General features: G+C 65.6%; 1 protein-coding gene across 1 annotated transcript; it reads left to right on the forward strand.

Annotated features, from left to right (window-relative positions):
- Positions 1 to 456: 456 nt before the first annotated feature.
- Positions 457 to 20441, forward strand: KDM6B (lysine demethylase 6B). Its single transcript, XM_075042162.1, has 13 exons — positions 457 to 622; positions 5199 to 5257; positions 11709 to 11800; positions 12256 to 12388; positions 12694 to 12820; positions 13097 to 13195; positions 13717 to 13921; positions 14674 to 14769; positions 15293 to 15454; positions 15874 to 15999; positions 16344 to 16470; positions 17773 to 18715; positions 19272 to 20441. Exons 5-13 carry the CDS (start codon positions 12699 to 12701, stop codon positions 19510 to 19512), a joined length of 2121 nt encoding a protein of 706 aa, XP_074898263.1. The 5' UTR covers positions 457 to 622; positions 5199 to 5257; positions 11709 to 11800; positions 12256 to 12388; positions 12694 to 12698; the 3' UTR covers positions 19513 to 20441.
- Positions 20442 to 20463: the final 22 nt, after the last annotated feature.

A 20463-nucleotide genomic window follows, 5' to 3' on the forward strand; every position in this document is an offset into this window, starting at 1 on the left:
CTTCCCAGTCCTACCCCACCCCAATCCCAGTCCCGTCCCAGTCCTGTCCCACCCCAATCCCAGTCCCGTCCCAGTCCCTTCCCAGTCCTACCCCACCCCAATCCCAGTCCTGTCCCAGTCCCATCCCAGTCCTATCCCACCCCAATCCCAGTCCCGTCCCAGTCCCATCCCAGTCCTGTCCCACCCCAATCCCAGTCCCCTCCCAGTCCCTTCCCAGTTCCGTCCCAGTCCCATCCCAACCCGTCCCAGTTCTCTCCCAGTCCCGCCCCATCCCTCCCCCAGCCCTGTGGGCGGAGCCACCCACCGAACGGGGGCGTGTCTCCCCTCGGGGGGGCGTGTCCCCGCTGCCAATCGCCCCGCCCCTCCCGGCCGGAGAAGGGAGGGGTTTGGGGGGGGGGACAGAGAGGAAAGGAGGGAGGAGGAGGAGGGGGCGTGTCCGGTGGGCGGTGCCAGCGGTGGGCGGTGCCGGTGGGCGGGGCCCGGGGCGGGCGGGGCGCGCGGCGCTGGGTCCTTTGTTTGAGCGGAGGCCGGAGCCAGCGGAGCCGCCAGCGCCGGGGCCGGGGCCGGGCCGGGACCCACCGCCCCCCCCAACCCCGTCCCCCCGTCCCGTCCCCCCCCGCAGGTATAACGGGAGGGGAGGGGGCGGGGGGGGGACACCGGCGGGAGGGGGGTTTTGGGGAGGGGGGGGGAGTTGGGGGTGGCCGCCGGGCCGAGGCCTGGAGGGGGGGGGGAGAAGGAGAGGGGGGGCGAGGTGAATGGCGGGGGGGTAAAGCTGAGGTAAAGGGGGGGGTGCTGGCCCCGCTGAGGGGGTTTTAAGGGGGGGGGTGTCCTGGGGTGAGGTGAATTGGGAGGGGGGGGCCGGGTTCCCTGAGGGGAATTAAAGGGGTCCTGGGCTGAGGGGAAGGGGGGGGGGCTGGTTCGCTGAGGTAAAATTAAGGGGGGTGTCAAGGCTGAGGTAAATTAGGGGGGTGTCTGGGCTGAGGTAAATTGGGGGGGTCCCGGGCTGAGGTAAAGGGGGTCTCTGGCCCTGTTGGGGTAAATTGGGGGGGGTGTCAAGGCTGAGGTAAATTGGGGGGGGCTGACTTCCCTGAGGGGAATTAAGGGGATTCTGGGCTGAGGTGAATGGCGGGGGGGTAAAGCTGAGGTAAAGGGGGGGTGCTGGCCCCGCTGAGGGGGTTTTAAGGGGGGGGGTGTCCTGGGGTGAGGTGAGTTGGGGGGGGCTGAGTTCCCTGAGGGGAATTAAAGGGGTCCTGGGCTGAGGGGAAGGGGGGGAGGCTGGTTCGCTGAGGTAAAATTAAGAGGGGGGGCAATGCTGAGGTAAATTAAGGGGGGGGTCTGGACTGAGGTGAGTTGGGGGGGTCTTGGGCTGAGGTAAAGGGGGGGCTCTGGCCCCGTTGGGGTTAATTGGGGGTGGTGGTGTCAAGGCTGAGGTAAATCGGGGGGGTCCTGGGCTGAGGTAAATTGGGGAGGGCCTGTGTTCCCTGAGGAGAATTAAAGGGGTCCTGGGCTGAGGGGAAGGGGGGGCTGATTTGCTGAGGTAAAATTAAGAGGGGGGGCAATGCTGAGGTAAATTAGGGGGTGTCTGGGCTAAGGTGAGCCGGGGGGGGTCTTGGGCTGAGGTAAAGGGGGGGGGGGCTCTGGCCCTGTTGGCATAAATTGGGGGTGGTGGTGTCAAGGCTGAGGTAAATTTGGGGGGGGGGTCAGGACTGAGGTCAATTGGGGGGGGGGGGGGCGCTGAGTTCCCTGAGGGGAATTAAAGGGGTCCTGGGCTGAGGGGAAGGGGGGGGGCGAGGCTGACTCGCAGAGGTAAAATTAAGGGGGGGAGCAATGGTGAGGTAAATTAGGGGGGAGTCTAGGCTGAGGTGAGTTGGGGGGGTCTTGGGCTGAGGTAAATTGGGGGGGCTCTGGCCCTGTTGGGGTAAATTGGGGGGGGGATGTCAAGGCTGAGGTAAATTGGGGGGGTCTTGGCCTGATGAAAATTAGGGGGGGGTCTTGGGCTGAGGTAAAGGGGGGGCCCTGGTCCTGTTGAGGTAAATTGGGGGGGGGGGTGTCAAAGCTGAGGTAAATTGGGGGGGGCTCTGGACTGAGGTGAATTGGGGGGGTCCTGGGCTGAGGTAAATTTGGGGGGGGGCATCTTGGGCTGAGGTAAATGGGGGGGTCTGCCCCCCCCGAGGTAAATTGGGGGGTGTCTGGGCTGAGATAAATGGCGGGGGGGATGTCCCCTGAACCTTCTGGGGTAAATGGGGGGGGTCTGGGTGGGGGTAAATTCGGGGTGTCCTGACCCCCCTGAGGTAAATGGCGGGGGGGGGGGATTGACCCCCATGGTGTGAATTGGGGGGTCGTCTGAGGTGAGGTAAATGGAGGGGGCTGGGCTGGGGTAAATAGGGGAGGTAAATGGGGGGGCTCTGGGCTGAGGTAAAAGAGGGGGGTCCAGGCTGGGGGGGGTGTCCTTGCTGCAGTTACGGGGGTGCAGACAGGCCCCCCCCACTCTGGGGAGCAGCTCTTGTGCCTTTGGGGGGGGTTACATCTGGGGGGGGGGAGTGTCACATTTGGGGACACTGCCTCCCCATGGGGAGCCCTCGAGCACTTAAGCCCCCCAAATTCCCGTTTTTCACCCCAAATTAGGGGATCTCCAACACACCTGGGTCTTAAAGGGCCACCACAACTCGGGGGGGGGGGGGGGCAGCCACCTCGTGTGACCCCCCCGCCACGTGCCTCAGTTTCCCCTCATGGGGGGATGTCCCCCTCATTTTGGAGAGGGGTGATCCCCCCAAATCCGGGGGGGGGGGGCACTTCCTGTGGGGGGAGGGGAGCAGCCAATCAGGATCCCTTGTGGAGACCCCCCTGCCCCCATTACCCCCCACCCCCCCGTTTCCATGGGAGGGGGGGCACAGATAGGGTTTAGGTGCAGCTGTGAGGTTTGGGGGGGTCAGGAGGTCAAAGTTGGGGGGGCTGGGTATGGGGGGGCATGGGTGGGATTTTGGGGGTGTCAAGGGGGCATGGAGGGGATTGGGGGGTGTTGGGGTGTCTGGGGGGCATGGGTTAAATTTGGGAGGTGTCGGGGGGGCCTGGGGGTGTTGGGGTGTCTGGGTGGGATTTGGGGGTGTCAGGGGGGGCCTGGGGGTGTTGGGGTGTCTGGGGGGGCATGGGGGAACTTGGGGGGTTTGGGAGGGGCTGTAGTTTGGGGGTGCATCAGGGTCTGGTTGGGGGGGACAGAATGGGAAAGGAGGGGGTCTGGCCCAGCACGCCCCCACCCTGGGGTGCAACGAGTTTGCAAGGGCTCAGCCCCCGTCCCCCCCTTTTACCTCTCCCTCCCCCCCCGGGGCTGTTTCATCACCGGCTCTTGCGTCAGCACCCGGACGCCCGGGTTCCCCCGGGGTGGGGGTGGGGGTGCCTGGGGCACCCGGACACCTGGGTCCCGTCCCCCCCCCCCATCCTTGTCTCCCCCCCCTCCACTGGGGCCAACCTGGGTGCCCCGGGCTGGGCTGGGTGCGGCACCCTGATAAGGTGGGTGTGGGAGCACTGGGAGGGCAGGGACTGGCCATACTGGGAGCACTGGGGGTTGGGAGCGGCGGGTGAAGGCTCCACTGGGAGCACTGGGAGCCCAGAGTGCCAGGTAAGGGCTGTACTGGGAGCTGGGGGTGCCAGCTAAGGACTGCACTAGGAGTATTGGGAGCTGGGGGTACCAGTAAGGGCTATACTGGGAGTACTGGGAGCTGGGGGTGCTGTGTAAGGGCTACACTGGGAGCTGGGAGTGCAGTGTAAGAGCTGTACTGGGAGTACTGGGAGCCAGGAGTGCTATCTAAGAGGTGTACTGGGAGCTGGGGGTGCCATGTAGGAGCTGTACTGGGAGGCAGGAGTGCAGTGTAAGGGCTGTACTGGGAGTACCAGGAGTTGGGAGGGCAGTGTAGGAGCCGTACTGGGAGCTGGCATTGCTACGTAAGGGCTGTACTGGGAGCCAGGAGTGCCACCTAAGAGCTATACTGGGAATACTGGGACCTGGCATTGCCACGTAAAAGCTATACGGGGAGGCCAGAGTGCAGTGTAAGGGCTGTACTGGGAGTAATGGGAGCTGGGAGTTCTGTGTAGCAGGTATATGGGGAGCATGGAGTGCTGTCTGAGAGGTATACTGGGAATGCTGGGAGCCAGGAGTGCCATCTAAGAGGTATACGGGGAGTTAGAGATCGTAACGAACGGTCTTACTGGGAACTGGGAGTGACCGCTGTGGGGGATACTGGGAGCACTGGGAGTGGGAGGTATCGTGTGTACTGGCAGCACTGCGTAAAGTCTATACTGGTTGTAGTGGGAATGTCAGGTCTTACTGGGAGCCAGGGATGACAGTTACTGGTGTTACTGGGAGCTGGGAATGACAGCTGCTGGGTATGCTGGGAGCTGGGAGTGTTGTGTACTGGGCATACTGGGAACTGGGAGAGCTGTGTAAGGGCTATACTGGGAGTACTGGGGGCGGGTAAGGGTGTTACTGGAGCTAAGAGTGAGAGATACTGGGTGTACTGGGAGTGACAGGTGTTGGTATACTGGGAATACTGGGGCCTAGGAGTGATGGGTAATGGTCCTACTGGGAGCTACTGGGTGTACTGGGAGATGGGAGCCAGAGTAGAGAGGGAGTACTGGGAGCGGAGAGGCACAGGTATTGGGAGAATGGGGTGTACTGGGAGCAAGGGGTAATGGGTATACTGGGAGGACTGGGAGGGACAGGTGTTGGCTGTACTGGGAGCTGGGAACGGCAGGTACTGGTGGTACTGGGAGTGTGAGTGGCAGATACTGGGAGTACTGGGAGCAGAAATGACAGCTCATGGTTGTACTGGGAGCTGAGAACAGCAGGTACTGGTCATACTGGGAGCTCTGGGAGCGTGAGTGATGGCTAACGGTTTTACTGAGAGTGCCAGTACTGGTCATACTGGGAGCACTGGGAATGGAAGTGGCAGGTAATGGGCCTGCTGGGAGCTGGGAAGGGGAGACACTGGTCATACTGGGGATACAGGGAGCATGAGTGACAGCTGACGGCCGTACTGGGAGCTGAGAGCACCAGTACTGGTCATAGTGGAGCCCCTGGGAGCAGCACCCCCAGTTCATACTGAGTTACTGCTCTACTGGTCCCAGTATGGGACTGGGGGGGTGGGGAGGGGGATCTCCAGTGCTTCCCAGTGCCTCCCAGTAACTGTGTGCCCCTCCCCCAGATCCAGGCCATGGCTGGCGAGTAGCCCCTCCCCCACACCGGCGCCGGACCCGCTGCCACGTGAGTGCCCCGCCCCCTCGTGCCCCGCCCCCTCGTGCCCCTCCCCCTCGTGCCCCTCCCCATGCCCCACCCATGTGCGAGGAGGGGGACGACATACAAAAGGCATGTGCAGGTGTGCACACACGTGTGTGCACATGGGGTCGTGTGTCGTGGGCGTGTCCATACACACACGCGTGTGCCCTGGGGCTGGAGCTCACGCGTTGGTGGTGACGTCACGTGTGCGGCTGTGCTGGATGCCGCACATGTGTATTCACACGCGTGTTCACACATGTATCTTCAGGAACTGCACACACAAGGTCACGTGTGTACGTGCGTGCACACACGTGTACACCAGGCTGTGTGTGCACACTTGTACGGCAGGCTTTGACACGGTGCCACGCACACGTGTGCACACGACAGACAGTACAACACGCACGCGGGTTGCCTTGTGCCTGTGTGCACACGTCAGGGTGCACACGGGCGTTACAACATGCATTACAACATGCACATGGGTGTACTTGTGCCCGTGCACACGTGTCGGGGTGTACACACATGTAACAACAGGTGTTGACAGCACACACACAGGTGTACTCGTGCCCGTGAGCACACGCCAGGGTGTACGCACAGGTAAACAGATGGTACAACATGTATATGTGGGTACTTGTGTCTGTGCACGCATGTCAGGGTGTACATGTGTGTTACAACAGGCGTTACAACACACAGATGGGTGTACTTGTGCCCGTGTACACGTTAGGCTGTAAGTGTGTGTTACAAAATGCACACAAATGTATTTGTGCCCTTGTACACGCGTCAGCGTGCACACATGTGTTACAACAGGTGTTACACCACGTGCGGGTGTACCTGTGCCCGTGTACACACGCACAACACGCACATGACCTCACACAGACACGGGGTGCTGCATGTGCACACATGCCTGTTGGTGTGCAAAAACCTGCCGGCCCATGCACACTTGTGGCAGGCGTGTTTGAGCACACGTGTGTTCCTCGGGCTGCTCCTTTACACACGTGTGCACACACACGGTCTGTGTTCAGCCCTGCCAGTGCTTGCGCACACATGCGCACAAGTTGTTACACGGAGGACGGTGTTACACGCGGTGAGGACAGCGTCATGTGTGCAGTGTTACCTGGACACAGAGGACAGCCTTACATGTCAGATGGTTACGCGCATGTTGCATGCAGAAGACCGCGTTACATGCAGAACTGTTACACGTGCTGTGTAACAGGCGAGCCCACGCAGCATTACACACGTGTTACATGGAAAACCGCGGTGCGTGCACGGCTGTTACATGAAGAACAGTGTTGTGTGTGCGGGTAGACAGCACTACATGCCAGCAGCGTTGCACACGCACACAGAGAAGACATGTGTGTGCCGCTGGGCTGTAGATGGAGGGCTGTTGCACGCTTACACGCATCCACACGCAGAGCAGAGCGGTAGATGCTGTTACACAAGTGTGCACACAGGTGTTGAGCAGTGTTACACGCACACAGAGGCAGCGTCACACAGACGGTCCTTCACACGCATGGCGGAGAGCGTCACGGGTGGTGTTACGTGTGTGAACAGTGTTACGTGTATGACAGTGTTACACATGTTACACAGGTCAAGGTTTCATGTGTTACACATGGATGACAATGTTACAGACATGTTACACATAAGACAACAGCATCACATGGTACACGCATAGGACAGTGCTAGACATGTTACACGTGTATGGCACTGTTACACACATGGTGTTACACGCATAAGAGCATTACACCCCTGTTACATGCATAGAACAGCATGACACGTGTTGCACACCAAAAACAGCGTCACATGTGTGTTATGCACAGAGAACACAGTTACACACGTTACATATGACAGCGTTACAGAGGTGTTACACGCGGAGGACACAGTTACACCTGTGTTAGGCACATATGACTGTTACACAGGCGTTACACCCAGAGAATATGGTTACACCTGTGTTACGCCCCCAGAGCATGTGGTTACACCTGTTACACATGTGTGACACTGTTAGACTGGTTTTACAACCCAAGGACACGCTTACACCCATGTTACACACGTATGACAGCATTATCCAGGTGTTACACCCGTGTTACACACATATGACAGCGTTACCCAGGGGTTACACCCTGAGGACACGCTTACTCCCATGTTCCACATGCATGACAGCATTACCCAGGTGTTACACCCGTGTTACACACATATGACAGTGTTACCCAGGGATTACACCCTGAGGACACGCTTGCACCTGTGTTCCACATGTATGACAGTGTTACCTGGGTGTTACACCCCGAGGACATGCTTACGCCCGTGTTAGACCCGTGTTACACATGTATGACAGCATTACTTGTGTGTTACACTCTGAGGACATGCTTACGCCGGTGTTACACCCGTGTTACACCCGTATGACAGCGTTACCCAGCTGTTACACCCGCATTACACACGCATGACAGCATTACACAGGTGTTACCCCCCGAGGACACGCTTACACCCGTGTTCCACGCGGTTCTCGGCATCGCCCACGTGTTCCACACGCCCGTACACACGCCGGACGTCCCCGTGTGCCTCCCACGCGCCTCTGCCCGACCGCGTCACTGTCTGGCGGCGTCACCGTCACCCCCCCTTTCCCCCCCCCTCGCCCTTCCTCCCCCCGGGGGCGGCTCCGCTGCGTCACCGGAACTCCTGACTCAACGGTCTGACCGGAACCGGCCGCCCCACGGCTGCCCCACAGCTGCCCGGTGAGCAGAGGTGCTGCCCCACAGACCCACTGGCTGCCCCACAGCAGCCGCCTGTGCCCCACGGCTGCCCCACAGCAGCACCCCCTGCCCCACATCAGCGCCCACCACCCCACGGCTGCCCCACACCCCAAGCTCCCTGTGCCTCAGTTTCCCCCCAGCCCAAGACCTCCCTCCTGGAGTGGGGGGAGATGTGACAGGACCGGGGACACACATGTGACACGCGTGTGACATACATGTGGCTTGGCCTGGGAGGCCGTGACACGTGACGGTGCGTGGTGGTGGTTGTCACACGCGTGTGCGCCGGGTGTCAGGCGCGGTTGTTCCCCAACCAGGTGTTTTTGTGCGCGGGGTCACGTGGGGTCACACACGGGGTCACTCGCGTGTCCAGTTGCGTGTCCCGTGTCGGCCTGGGGGGAGTTGTACTTGTCACCCTGGGTGTCACCCGTCCTCATGTCACCCCAGGTGTCCCCGTGTCACCCCGTGTCCCCGTGTGTCCCCGCGTGTCTGGGTACCCCAGTGTCTCCATGTCACCCCGTGTCCTTGCGTGTCCCTGCGTGTTCTCTGTCCCCACATGTCTCCGTGTCCTCATGTGACCCTGGATCCCCGTGTCCTCGCTTGCCCCCCTCCATGTCCCCGTGTCCCCCCATGTCCTCCATCCGTGCCACTGTCCCCATGTCCCCACGCGTGTCCGTGCCCTTCCTGCATCCCCGTGTCCCCACGTACCCTCCCTGTGTCCCCACGTGTCCCCACATGTCCCCACGTCCTCTCTCTGTCCCCATGTCCCGTGTCCCACTGCGTGTCCATGTCCCCATGTGCCCCCGTGTCCCCATGTCCTCCCTCTGTCCCCGTGTTCCCATGTCCCCACGCGTGTCCGTGTCCCTGTGTCCCTGTGTCCCCGTGCCCTCATGTCCATGTCCCCGTGTGCCCTCTCTGTGTCCCCACATGTCCCCGTGCCCTCCCTGTGTCCCCACGCGTGCCCCTGTCTCCCTGCGTGCCCGTGTCCCCATGTCCCTGCGTGGCCCTGCCCGTGTCCCCACGTGCCCTCCCCGTGTCCCTGCGTGTCCCTGCCTCTCCCTGTGTCCTGTGTCCCCCCCATGTGCCACGTCCCTTCTGTCTTGTGTCCCCCCTCCCGCTTTCTGTTCCCCCCCGTGTGCCGTGTCTCCGTGTCCCCTGTCCCCCTCTGTGTCTGCTTTGTCCCCCCCACGTCCCATGTACCCCCCATGTGTGTCCCCACATCTCCCCTCAATGTCCCATGTCCCCCCGTGTCCTGTGTCCCCCATGTCCCCCCCCAATGTCCCGGTGTCCCCTCTTCCCCCCCAAAATGTCCCTGTCCCATGTCCCCCCAATGTCCCTGTGTCCCCCCGTCCCCCCCAAATGTCCGTGTGTCCCCCCATGTCCTCTGTCCCCCTGTCGCCCACCAATGTCCCCTGTCCCCCCCATGTCCCCCATGTCCCCTTGTCCTCCCCGTGCCCCCGTGTCCCCTGTTCCCCCCCCCAAATGTCCCGGTCCCATGTCCCCCCCCAATGTCCCCTGTCCCCCCATGTCCCTCCCCATCCCCCTGTGTCCTGTTCCCCCCCCCCCAAAATGTCCCCGTCCCGTGTCCCCCCCCACTGGGATCCCCCCCCCGCCCAGCACCGGCACCACGCGATGTCACGGGCGTCCGGCTGACGTCACCGTCACCTCGCCGGGAAAGCGGCGGCGGCGGGTGGGGGGGGACAACCCACGCGGGCCCACCGCGGCAATGAGTCACCCCGTGTCACCCGTCCGCCACGCGGTGACGGGGACGCGGGGACACCGGCAGAACCGTCGCACGCGGCACCCGCGGCACACGCTGCCCCGCACGGCACCGGGTAAGGGCCCCCTGGCGCCGGCACGCCGGGGGTCACGTGTGGGGCGGGGGGGGTCATGCGTGTGGGGCTGTTGCGGGGGGGTTGCGTGTGCGACAGCGGTTGTCCGTGAGCAGGGGTCACGCGTGTGCGGTTGTGGGTCATGTGTGTGCAGTTGTGGGGCACACGTGTGATTGTAGGTCACGCGTGTGCGGTTGTAGGTCTCGTGTGTGCGGTTGTGGGACACATGTGCGGTTGTGGGTTGTGTGCGTGGTTGTAGGTCACCCAGTGTGGGTCACGCCTGTGTGGTTGGGGGTCACCCAGTGTGGGGCACGCGTGTGCGGTTGTAGGTCATGCGTGTGATGTTGTGGGTCACCCAGTGTGGCTGTGGGTCATGTGTGTGCGGTTGTGGGTCATGCGTGTGCGGTTGTAGGTCACGTGTGCAATTGTATGTCATGGATGTGTGGTTGTAGGTCACACATGTGCAGTTGTGGGTCACTCAGCGGGGGTCATGCGTGTGCAGTTGTGGGTCACCCAGTGTGGCTGTGGTTCATGCATGTGCAGTTGTAGGTCACGTGTGTGCGGTTGTAGGTCACATATGTGCAGTTGTAGGTCATGTGTATGCGGTTGTGGGTCACCCAGTGTGGGTCACGCATGTGCAGTTGTAGGTCAGTCACGTGTGCGGTTGTGGGTCATGCGTGTGCAGTTGTGGGTCACGTGTTTGCGGCTGTGGGTCACATGTGGGGCTGTTGCGTGCAGTGGTTGTGGGGTGGGGAGGTTGCCTGTGCGATGGCGGTTCTGCGTGATCACGGCTCACGCGTGTGCGGTTGTGGGTCACGTGTGTCCCACAGAGTCAGGGGCTGCGGTGGCGTGTTCAGGCGGTTCCATGTGGCCGTGGGTCACGTGGGGGGTGGCGCGTGTCATCATCACACGTGTAACCGTCACGCGTGTCACGGTTGTGTGATGGCAGGTCAGTGCGGTGCCACCGCGTGTGTGATGGCGGGTCACGTGTCGGGGCATGTTATTGCGTGTTGTGTGTGTAACCGTCACACTTGACGGTGTTTGGGTTGGGAACGGGGCAGGGACACGGGTGACACGGGGTGACACAGGTGACATGGTGACACAGGTGTGCGTGTGAGCCCATGGCACCCACCTGACACAGAGCGTCACGCGAGTCAGCCCGTGTCGCACCCGCCGTGTTGCGCGACGGCCCTGGGTGACGTGTGATGATGTCACGCGAGGGTTTGGCACGTGGTGGTGACGGCCGGGGGGGGTCGTGTGTGTGTCTAGTTGCCAGTGACATCATCGTGAGCTGGAGGGGGCAGCTGTGATGTCACACGTGTGTTGTGCGTGTCGCGGTGACACCGGGCGGGTGTCGTTTCCCTTCAGTGCCTCTTTATGGGGCGGCCGTGTATCGCGCCCCCCCCGCCGCCTTCCCGTCAGCCGTCGCCTTCCCGCTCGCCGTGGGCGCTGTGGGGTTCCCCTCGGCCGCCCCCGCCCCACGGCTGCCCCACGGCTGCGTGTGTCACCCTCGCCCGCGTGTCCCCCCCCCCGTCATGGGGCGGCCCCAGAATTCCCCCGTGGGGGCGGCCGGGATGGGCGCAGCTGGGGAGGGGGGCGTGGGGGAAGCCCCTGCCCCATAGCGGGGTGTCCTGCCCCCCATCCGCCCTCCCAGGGCCTCCTGCCCCACAGCTGCCCCACAGCGGCTCCCCCAGGGCCTCCTGCCCCCCAAGTGCCCCCCAAGTGCCCCCCAAGTGCCCCCTGCCCCACAGCTGCCCCACAGCGGTTCCCCCCCAGGTCTCTGCCCCGCAGGGGGCGGGGCCCCGCCTTCCCCCGCCCTCATTGGCCAGCACCGGCGTAAGCCCCTCCTTCCCATTGGTCACCCGGTAGGCTGAGCTAGAAGACGGATGGGAAAGATGATTGGCTGCCAGGCGAGGGGCGCCCTGTGATTGGCCGGATTCCTGGAGAGCGTCGCCGGATAGGTGAGGGGGCGTGGCCGAGGCGAGGGGGCGGTGCCTCGGCGGGGGGGTGGAGGCTGTGTCTTGTCTGAAACCCCGCCCACGTGGGGCACGTCATCCAAGTGCCCCGCCCACTTCCGCCCCACGTTGTTCCTGCTTCCCCCCTCTCCCCGCCCCCTCCCGCCCCCCCGAGGCTGCCCCATAAGTGCCCCCCCTGCCCCACAGCTGCCCCATAACCGCCGCCCACTGCCCCATAACTGCCCCATAACCTCTCCCTCCCCCATAACTGCCCCATAACCACCCCCCTGCCCCATAACTGCCCCCTCCTGCCCCCCAACTGCCCCCCATGACCCCTACCCCCCCGTGACCCCCCGATCCCCGGTGCCCCCCCCCTCCACCCCCCACCCCTCAATGCTCCCCCCCAGGTTCCTTGACCCCCCCGACCCCCCATGACCTCTGACCCCTTTGCCCCCCCCCAGGTGTATGCGGCAGTGAGGGAGGGGCCGCCCCAGCCCAGCAGCCGCCCCCCCCCGCCCCCCCCCCGGGGCTGCCCCTGACCCGCCCCCCGCGGGGGGGCCCGGGGGGAGCCAGCCCTCCGGCGCCCCAGGAGTGGTGAGTTCGGGGGGGAGGACTTGGGGGGGCTCTGGGGCACTTTGGGGGGCTATGGGGGGCTGGGGGCTGGTTTGGGGGGCACTTTGGGGGGGCTATGGGTGGCATCTTTGGGGCAGGTAGGGTGCCCACTATGGGGCAGGAGGTGTCTATAGGGCAGGGAGTATCTACGGGGTGGGAGCTCTTTATGGGACAAGCAGGGGGCTATCTATGGGGCCGGGGGTATCTCTGGGGTGGGAGCTCTTTATGGGATGGGTAGGGGGTAGCTATGGGGCAGGGGTGCGTGGGGCTGACATTCTGTGGCACAGGCTGGATGCATCGCGCCGTGGAGCCGCTGGGGGGCCGGGCCGGACGGGACCCCTTCGCCGTGGGGAGCCTGGGCTGCGGCGGGGCCTGGGCCGCCTGCCCCCCCCGCCCCTGGCTGACCGGCACCAGGTACCCTGCCCCACACCGCCCCACGGGGACCCCCACGCTGCCCCACGGGGACCCCCACTGCCCCAGACCGCCCCACGGGGACCCCCACTCTGCCCCACACCACCCCATGGGGACCCCCCCACTGCCCCACAGGGTCCCCGTATCCCCGGTGGGGGGGGGGTGTGTATGTGTGTGTCCCTGTGCCCCACAGGGTGGGGGTTGGAATCCCCCCCGTGCCCCAGAGGGGTCCCCCCCAGCCCGGGGGTCCCTCCCACATCTCCCTGTGCCCCCCCCCAGGTGTTCTTCCAGCATCGGGCAGGCGCAGCTGCCCCCCCACCTCGCGCCCCCCCCCAGCGGCAATGGGGTCCCCTCCCACAAGCCCTACTTCCCCCCAGGGTAAGTGCTGACCCCCAAGTCTGTCCCCCCACCGCGGTGTCCCCAAGTCTCCCCCCCCCAGTGTCCCCATGTCCGTCCGTCCCCCTAGTGTGTCCCCCCCAGAAGCCAGAGCCCATCCAAGACTGCTTGGGGGGGGGGTGTCTGTGGGGCTGAGGCCCCTATGTCCCCCCCCAACCACCTTGTCCTCCCTCCGACCCACATGTCCCCCTCCCTGACCCCTGCCCCCCCCCCGCAGTGTCCCCCCATGTCCCTTTGCCAGAGTCCACCCAGGGCTGGAGGGGGGACACACAGACGTCTATGGGGCTGAGCCCCCCCTGACCCCCGTGTGCCCCCCCAGGCATGTGGGAGGGACACGTCTGTGGGGCTGAGCCCCCCCGTCCCCCCCCCAGGCTGCTAGAGTCCGTGCAGGGCTGCATGGAGGGGACATCTATGGGGCTGAGCCCCCCACGTCGCCCCCCAGGTGTCCGGGGGGGGCACATCTGTGGGGCTGAGCCCCCCCCTGACCCCCGTGTCCCCCCCAGGGCCCCCCCCCGGGCCCCCCCCGGGACGCTGGAGTCCCTGCAGGGCTGCGTGCGGGCGCTGCAGCCGCAGCCCTGGGAACCGCCGGGGCCGATGGCCGAGGCCCCCCCGGAGCTGGAGGAACCCCCCAGCTGCTACCACAGCCCCGCTCGATGTCACCGAGGCCACCGCGGGGACATCGCCGCCCGCATCGGGCGCCTCCAGCAGGTGGGGACGCGGCGGAGGGGGGGGGGACACACGCGGGGATGGGGGGGGGGACACGGGGTTGTGGCTGTGGCACCTACGGGGACGTCGGTGCTGGCGCCGGGTGACAGCAGCAAGCGGGGACAGCGGGGACGTGAGGGGACAGCGGGGACAGGCTCTGCGGCGCTGCTGCCGCGGCTGTGGGGCTGGCAGGGACACGGGTGACGCGGGGACGCGGGGACACGTCGACGGGGGCTCAGGGGACACCCAGTGACACGGGGATAGAGGGACACGCAGGGCCGGGGGTGCAGGGGACACGGGGTGACGGTGCCAGCGCTGTCCCCTGCGTGGGTGACGTCCCCGTCGGTGGCACTGTCCCCTGCGTGGCTGCTGTCCCCTGCGTGGGTGACGTCCAGCGGTGGCTGTCCCCACGGTGGGTGACGTCCCCGCGGTGGGTGACACGTGCCGGTGGCACTGTCCCCTCTGTGGGCACTGTCCCCACGGTGGGTGACACCCGGCGGTGGTGCCGTCCCTGCGGTGGGTGACATCCCACGGTGGGTGACACCTGGCAGTGGTGCTGTCCCCACGGTGGGTGACACCTGCTGGTGACACCGTAGCCTCCGTGGGTGCTGTCCCTGCCATGGGTGACAGCCGGTGGTGGCACTGTAGTCTCTGTTGGTGCTGTCCCCGTGGTGGGTGACGCCCGGCGGTGGCACTGTCCCCATGGTGGGTGACATCCCGTGGCGGGTGACCCCCGTGGGTGTGACTGTCCCCAGGCCCAGCTCTGGAGCTTCCCCTCGGGCCCCGTGTCCCCCCCCCGGGCCAGGACCCTGCCCCCCCTCCAGCAGGTCTGGAGCCTGCTGCACCCCGAGGTGACACGGGGGGGGATATGGGGAGACACGGGGGGGCGGGGGGGGCTGTGGGGAGGGGGACGGGACAGTGGGAATGGGGATACTGGGAGCACTGGGGAAACTGGGAATGGGGATGCTGGGGAAACCGGGAATGGAGATACTGGGGAAACTGGGAATGAGGACGGGGACACTGGGGATGCTGGGAATGGGGACGGGACACTGGGGGCACTGGGGATGCTGGGAATGGGGGTACTGGGGAAACTGAGAATGGGGACGCTGGGGAAACTGGGAATGGGGATGCTGGGGGCACTAGGGGTATTGGGAATGGGGATGCTGGGGAAACTGGGAATGGGGATACTAGGGAAACTGGGGATGCTGGGAATAGGGACGCTCAGGGCACTGGGGAGACTGGGCATGGGGCCGCTGGGAGCACTGGGACTGGAAGTCAGGCAGGACAACGGGGCTCCTGGGGGCCCTGGGAATGGGGGGGGACGGGGCCCCCCCTGACCTCCCTTCCCTCCCCGTGCCCCCCCCCCCCCCCCAGAAGAGGAACTTCTCGGCCAAGCGGGGGTCGCAGATGAAGCGGGGGGCTCCCCCCCCCGACCCCCCCGTGGTGCAGCCGGTGCCCCCCGCCCATCCCCCCCCGCCCCCCCCCGACGACCTGCCCAGCCCCCTCAAACGCAGGAGGAGCGGCAGCCCCGAGCAGGTGGGGGGGGGCATGGAATTTGGGGGGGGGATTAAAGGAGTCTGGGGGGGCATTAAAGGGGTCTGGGGGCACAAAAATGGGGTTGGGGGTCATTAAAAGGGGGCTGGGGGGCACAAAAGGGGTCTGGGGGGGCATTCAGGGGGGCTGGGGGGATAAAATGGGGCTGGGGGGCCACAAAATGGGGAGAGCATAAAATGGGTTGGGGGGGCATTAAATTGGGGGGGCTTTAAAGGGGGGCTGGGGGGGCACCAAATGGGGCTGGGGGGCACAGAAGGGGTCTGGGGGGGCACAAAATGGGGGGAGCGTAAAATGGGAGGGGGGGCATAAAATGGGTTGGGGGGCATTAAAGGGCCGGGGGTTAAAATGGGGTTGGGGGTCAGCGGGGGCGGCCTGTCCCCTGACCGTCCCCTCGTCCGCAGGGGGGTGGCGGGGGGCAGCCTCCCCCCGGGCCCCCCCCGTTCCCGCTGCCCCAGGGGCTGTGGAACCCCCTCCCCGGGGACGCCTGGACGCCCCCCCGCCGCCTCGGGGCCACCCCGGAGAGACAGGTGGGGACAGCGCGGGGACCCCCCGTGTCCTTGTTGTGTCCCCCCCCCCTCGTGTCCCTGTGTCCCCCCTATGTCCCTGCCACCCCCCGTGTCCCTGTCCCCCCCAGTGCCCCCCACATCCCTGTTGTCCCCCCCACGTCCCTGTTGCCCCGCCGTGTCCCTGTCCCCCCCAGTCCCCCCATCCCTGTTGTCCCCCCATCCCTCCCCATGTCCCCCCGTGTCTCTGCCCCCCCGCGTCCCTGTCCGCCCCCAGTCCCCCTCTATGTCCCTGTCCCCCCCCCCCCGTCCCCATCACTCCCCCTCCACTGACACACGTGTCCCCCCCCTTCCTTCTCCTTCCACAGGAGCAGCGGAACCTGGTGGCCCACCCCTTCCCCCCCCCCCCGCCCGCTTTCGGGGCCCCCCCCCCACCTCCGCCCCCCCCTCGCCCACCCCCGGCGCCCCCCGGCCCGGGTCCCGGCCCCCTCGGAAGTGACCTTAGGGACAGCAGGGCTGGCCGGGTGCCCCCCCCCCCCAGCCTCTCACCAGCACCCATCGCCTGCGTGCCTTACGCCCCCCGGGCGCCCCCCCGGCCCCCCACCACCAGCACCCTGCCCCGGGGGGGGGACGGACCCCGCAGCGTGAGTGGGGACGGGGACAAAGTGGGGGGACGGGGAGGGGGACGGGGACAGGGACTGGGGGGGGACAGGGGGACAGAGCTGGGGGGGCTGGGGGGGGACAGGGACTGGGGGGGGGGACAAGGGGGGGACAGGGACTTGGGGGGGGGGGACAGGGAGTGGGGGACACACGTAGGGGTTGGGGGGGGTCCCAGGGACAGGGGACATCCCGGTCCCCAGGGTTGGTGGCTGGTGGGGCGGGGGGGGCTGACCGATAGCGGGGGACCCCCCTACCCCGAGGGTCTCTCTCGGGGGGTGTCGTGTTGTCCTGTCCGTGTCCCCCCCACCCCAAAAAAAAATCTCCCCACAGGCTCCCGACCGCTACCAACCTCCGGAGCCACCGGGGCCGGGGGGGGTGAGCGGGGGGGTCCCCGCTCCCCACGCTCCCCCCAACCTCCCCTGCTGCCCCCCCCCGGACCCCCACCCCTCCCTCTCCTGGCTGAAGGAGGCGGGGGGGGACCCCTTGGACGACATCCTTTTCGGGGGGCCGCCCAAGGCGGGGGGGGCCGATCCCCCTTTGGGGGGTTCCCCGGGATCCTTCCCGGACCCCACCACCACCAGCACGGCGGGGGGGGGCCGCACCCCCTTTGAGGGGGGTCCCCCTTCCCCCCAAACCCCCCCTTTCCGCTGCCCTTACTCCCAGAAGGAGGAAGAGGAGGAGGAGGAGGAGGAGGAGGAAGAAACCCACCACCATCAAACGCCCCCCCCCGATTTCTGGTTGGGGACCCCCCCCCGTCCTCCCCCCCCCCACCTCGAGGGTCCCCCCGATACCTCAGGAACCTCCCCCGCCCCCCCTTCCACCAGCCCCCCAATTTCTTCGGGGGTCGCCTATCCAAAGAGCGTCCCCCCCCCTCCTCCTCCTCCTCTTCCTCCTCCTCCTCCTCCTCCCCCCCCTCCCGCCGCCGCCGCTGCCCCCCCCCCTCCTCCTCCTCCTCCTCCTCCTCCTCCTCCCCCCCCCCCGCCTTCCCCGGGGGTCCCCCCTCGCCTTTTCGACTTCGGGGCCCCCCCTTTAGACGATCAATTCGAAGAACCCCCCGAATTTGCAAAAATTTTGCCCGACGGTTTGGCCAACATTATGAAGATGTTGGACGAATCTATTCGGCAAGAGGAGGATGAGGGGGGGGTCGCCATCTTGCCCCCCCCCCCGACCCCCCCACAACCGCCTCCCCCCCCCCTCCTCCTCCTCCTCCTCCTCCGGCCCCCCCCCTCCTCCCCAGCCCCCCTCCCCTCGCCCGTCCCAAAGCGCCGCCATTCGGGGGTCCCCAAGGTCAGGACCCCCCCGACCCCCCCCGACTTTATCCCTTCGGCAAACGGGACGAACCCAAACCCGTCGCGTTTTTCAAATCTTTAACGACCCCTTTAGAAGGGCAAAAACCGGGGGGGCATAAAACGGGGATCCCGAAAACTCCTCCATCCCCTTCTTCGACCCCCCAACTCGCTACCTCATCGCCCGGCTGGGTGCCCCCCCCTCAAATTTATCGCGACGAAGCCCCCCCGGCCCCCCGGACCGAATCGGAGGCGTTGGAGGAGATCAGTCGAGCCTGCGAGACCTTGGCGGAACAAGCGGGACGTCACGTTCCGGCCCCCCCCCCTTCTCCGATTCCAACGACACCCCCTAAATTAGGGGGGCGACGTTATCGAAGACCCCCCCCCCGGCACCGGGATCTTCGCCGGGCCCCCCCCCGGCGTCGACACCATCGAAAAGAACGCGATCGTCCCGTTTTGGCTACCCTCGATTTACAAAGTTCCGGGGTGCAAGAAAAAGGAGGACCCCCCCGGCTCGAAACCAAGGGAGGGGGGGGTCCCCCGAATCCTTCTAACCCCCCCCAGCCCCCCCCCCCGGCTTTTGTCAGCTCCGCCGACCTCCTGAAGTTGCGCTCCTTGGGGGAGGGCCCCCCCAAAGAGCTGAAGATTCGCTTGATCAAGGTGGAAAGCGGCGCCGGGGGGGGCGCCGGGGGGGGGGACACCTTCATCGCTTCCGAGGTGGAGGAGCCCCGAGGTCCCCCCCTCGCCCAACTCACCATCCGCCACAGCGCCGCCGAGGTCGTCCGCGCCAGCAAGTCAGTTTGGGGGGGGGTTGGAAGGGGTTTGGGGGTTCATATGGGCATGGGGGGGTTGGAGGGGGCTTCGGCGGGGGTTGGAAGGGGTTTGGAGGAGTTTTGGGGGGGTTGAGTGGGGGCTTGGGGGGTTGTATAGGGATTTGGGGGTTCATATGGGGGGGTTGGGGGTTCACATGGGGATGGGGGGCTTGGAGGGGGGTTTGGTGGGGGTTGGAAGGGGTTTGGGGGGGTTGAGTGGGGGCTTGGGGTTTGTGAGGGTTGTATAGGGGTTTGGGGGTTCATACGCGAATGGGGGGTTGGAGGGGGTTTGGGGGGCTTGAGTGGGGGTTTGGGGTTCATATGGGGCTGGGGGGGTTGGAAGGGGTTTGGGGTGTGTTTGGGGGTTCATATGGGGATGGGGGGTTGGATGGGGGTACAGGGGCTCCTATAGGGACGCGGGGCTTGTCCCCCTTGCAGGGGGCCTGCGGCCACCCTCCCTGTCCCCACTGTCCCTTCCCGTCCCCTTTGTCCCCCCCGTTCTCCCCCGTCCCCCCGGTCTGACGCCCGCTCCCCGCAGGCAGGCGCGGGTGAAGGGCCCCTTCAGGGAGTCGTACCTCTCCCCCGCCCAGTCGGTCAAACCCCACATCGACTCCCAGGAGAAGCTGCCCCGGGACAAGCTCAACCCCCCCACGCCCAGCATCTACGTGAGTCCCCCCGCGCCCTCGTTGGTCCGCTGCGGGATCCGCCTCTTGCTGATTGGTCCGCTGCGGGATCCGCCTCTTGCTGATTGGTCCGCTGCGGGATCCTCCTCTTGCTGATTGGACCGCCAGCGGGGGTCCCGGGCCATCCCCCCTGCTGATTGGCCTGCGGGAAGGGTCCCAGGGCATCTCCCTGCAGGTCCAGAGGCGTCCTTGCCCATGATTGGTCTGCTGGAGGGGTCCCCTCCTGCTGATTGGCTCTCTGACAGGTTCCCCTCCTGCTGATTGGTCTGCTGGCAGGGTCCCCTCCTGCTGATTGGTCCGTTGGCAGGGTCCCCTCTTGCTGATTGGTCCGCTGGCAGGGTCCCCTCTTGCCAATTGGCGCACCAGCAGGAGTCACAAGGTGTCCCCCCCTGCTGATTGGCTTGTGGGAGGGACCCTGGAGCATCCCCCATGCTGATTGGCCCGCTGGCAGGTTCCCTCCCTGCTGATTGGCCCACTGGTGGGGTTCCTCCCCTCTAATTGGCCAGCTGGTAGGGGTCATGCAGCACCCACCCTGCTGATTGGTCCACTGGCAAAGGTCCCAGGATATCCTGCTAGCTGATTGGCCAACTGGTGGGGTCCCCTCCTGCTGATTGGCTCACCAGCAGGGGTCACAGGGCACTCCCCTGCTGATTGGCCGGCAGGTGGGAGGATTCCCCCAGGGAATCCCCATGCTGAGTATTCCCTGCTGCTGATTGGCTGGAGGGTCAGGGAATCCCCATCCTGATTGGCTGGCGGCAGGGGTATTCCCTGGGACATCCCTGTCCTGATTGGCTAGCGAGCCAGGGCATCTCTGTTGTGATTGGCCAGCAGGTGGGGGTATTCCCCAGGGCATCCCCATCCTGATTGGCCGGTGGGTGGGGGCATTCCCCAAGGCACCCCCGTGCTGATTGGCCCACAAGAGCAACCCTGCTACTGATTGGCTGGTGGGCAGGTTGCGAGTGTTCTTGCCCAATGGGTCTGTGGGTGGGGCTGCTGGTCTCTGATTGGTCCGTGGGTGGGTCCGCTGGCATCCCATTGGTCCGTGGG

This window comes from Buteo buteo, chromosome 12, assembly GCF_964188355.1.
Source record: "Buteo buteo chromosome 12, bButBut1.hap1.1, whole genome shotgun sequence".
Classification (NCBI taxonomy): domain Eukaryota; kingdom Metazoa; phylum Chordata; class Aves; order Accipitriformes; family Accipitridae; genus Buteo; species Buteo buteo.

Coding starts and splice junctions, on each gene's coding strand:
- KDM6B (XM_075042162.1), top strand. CDS start 12,699: ATGCATCGCGCCGTGGAGCCGCTGGGGGGCCGGGCCGGACGGGACCCC. Junction 15,455..15,873: donor GGAGCGGCAGCCCCGAGCAG/GTGGGGGGGGGC, acceptor CCTCGTCCGCAG/GGGGGTGGCGGGGGGCAGCC. Junction 16,000..16,343: donor GGGCCACCCCGGAGAGACAG/GTGGGGACAGCG, acceptor CTCCTTCCACAG/GAGCAGCGGAACCTGGTGGC.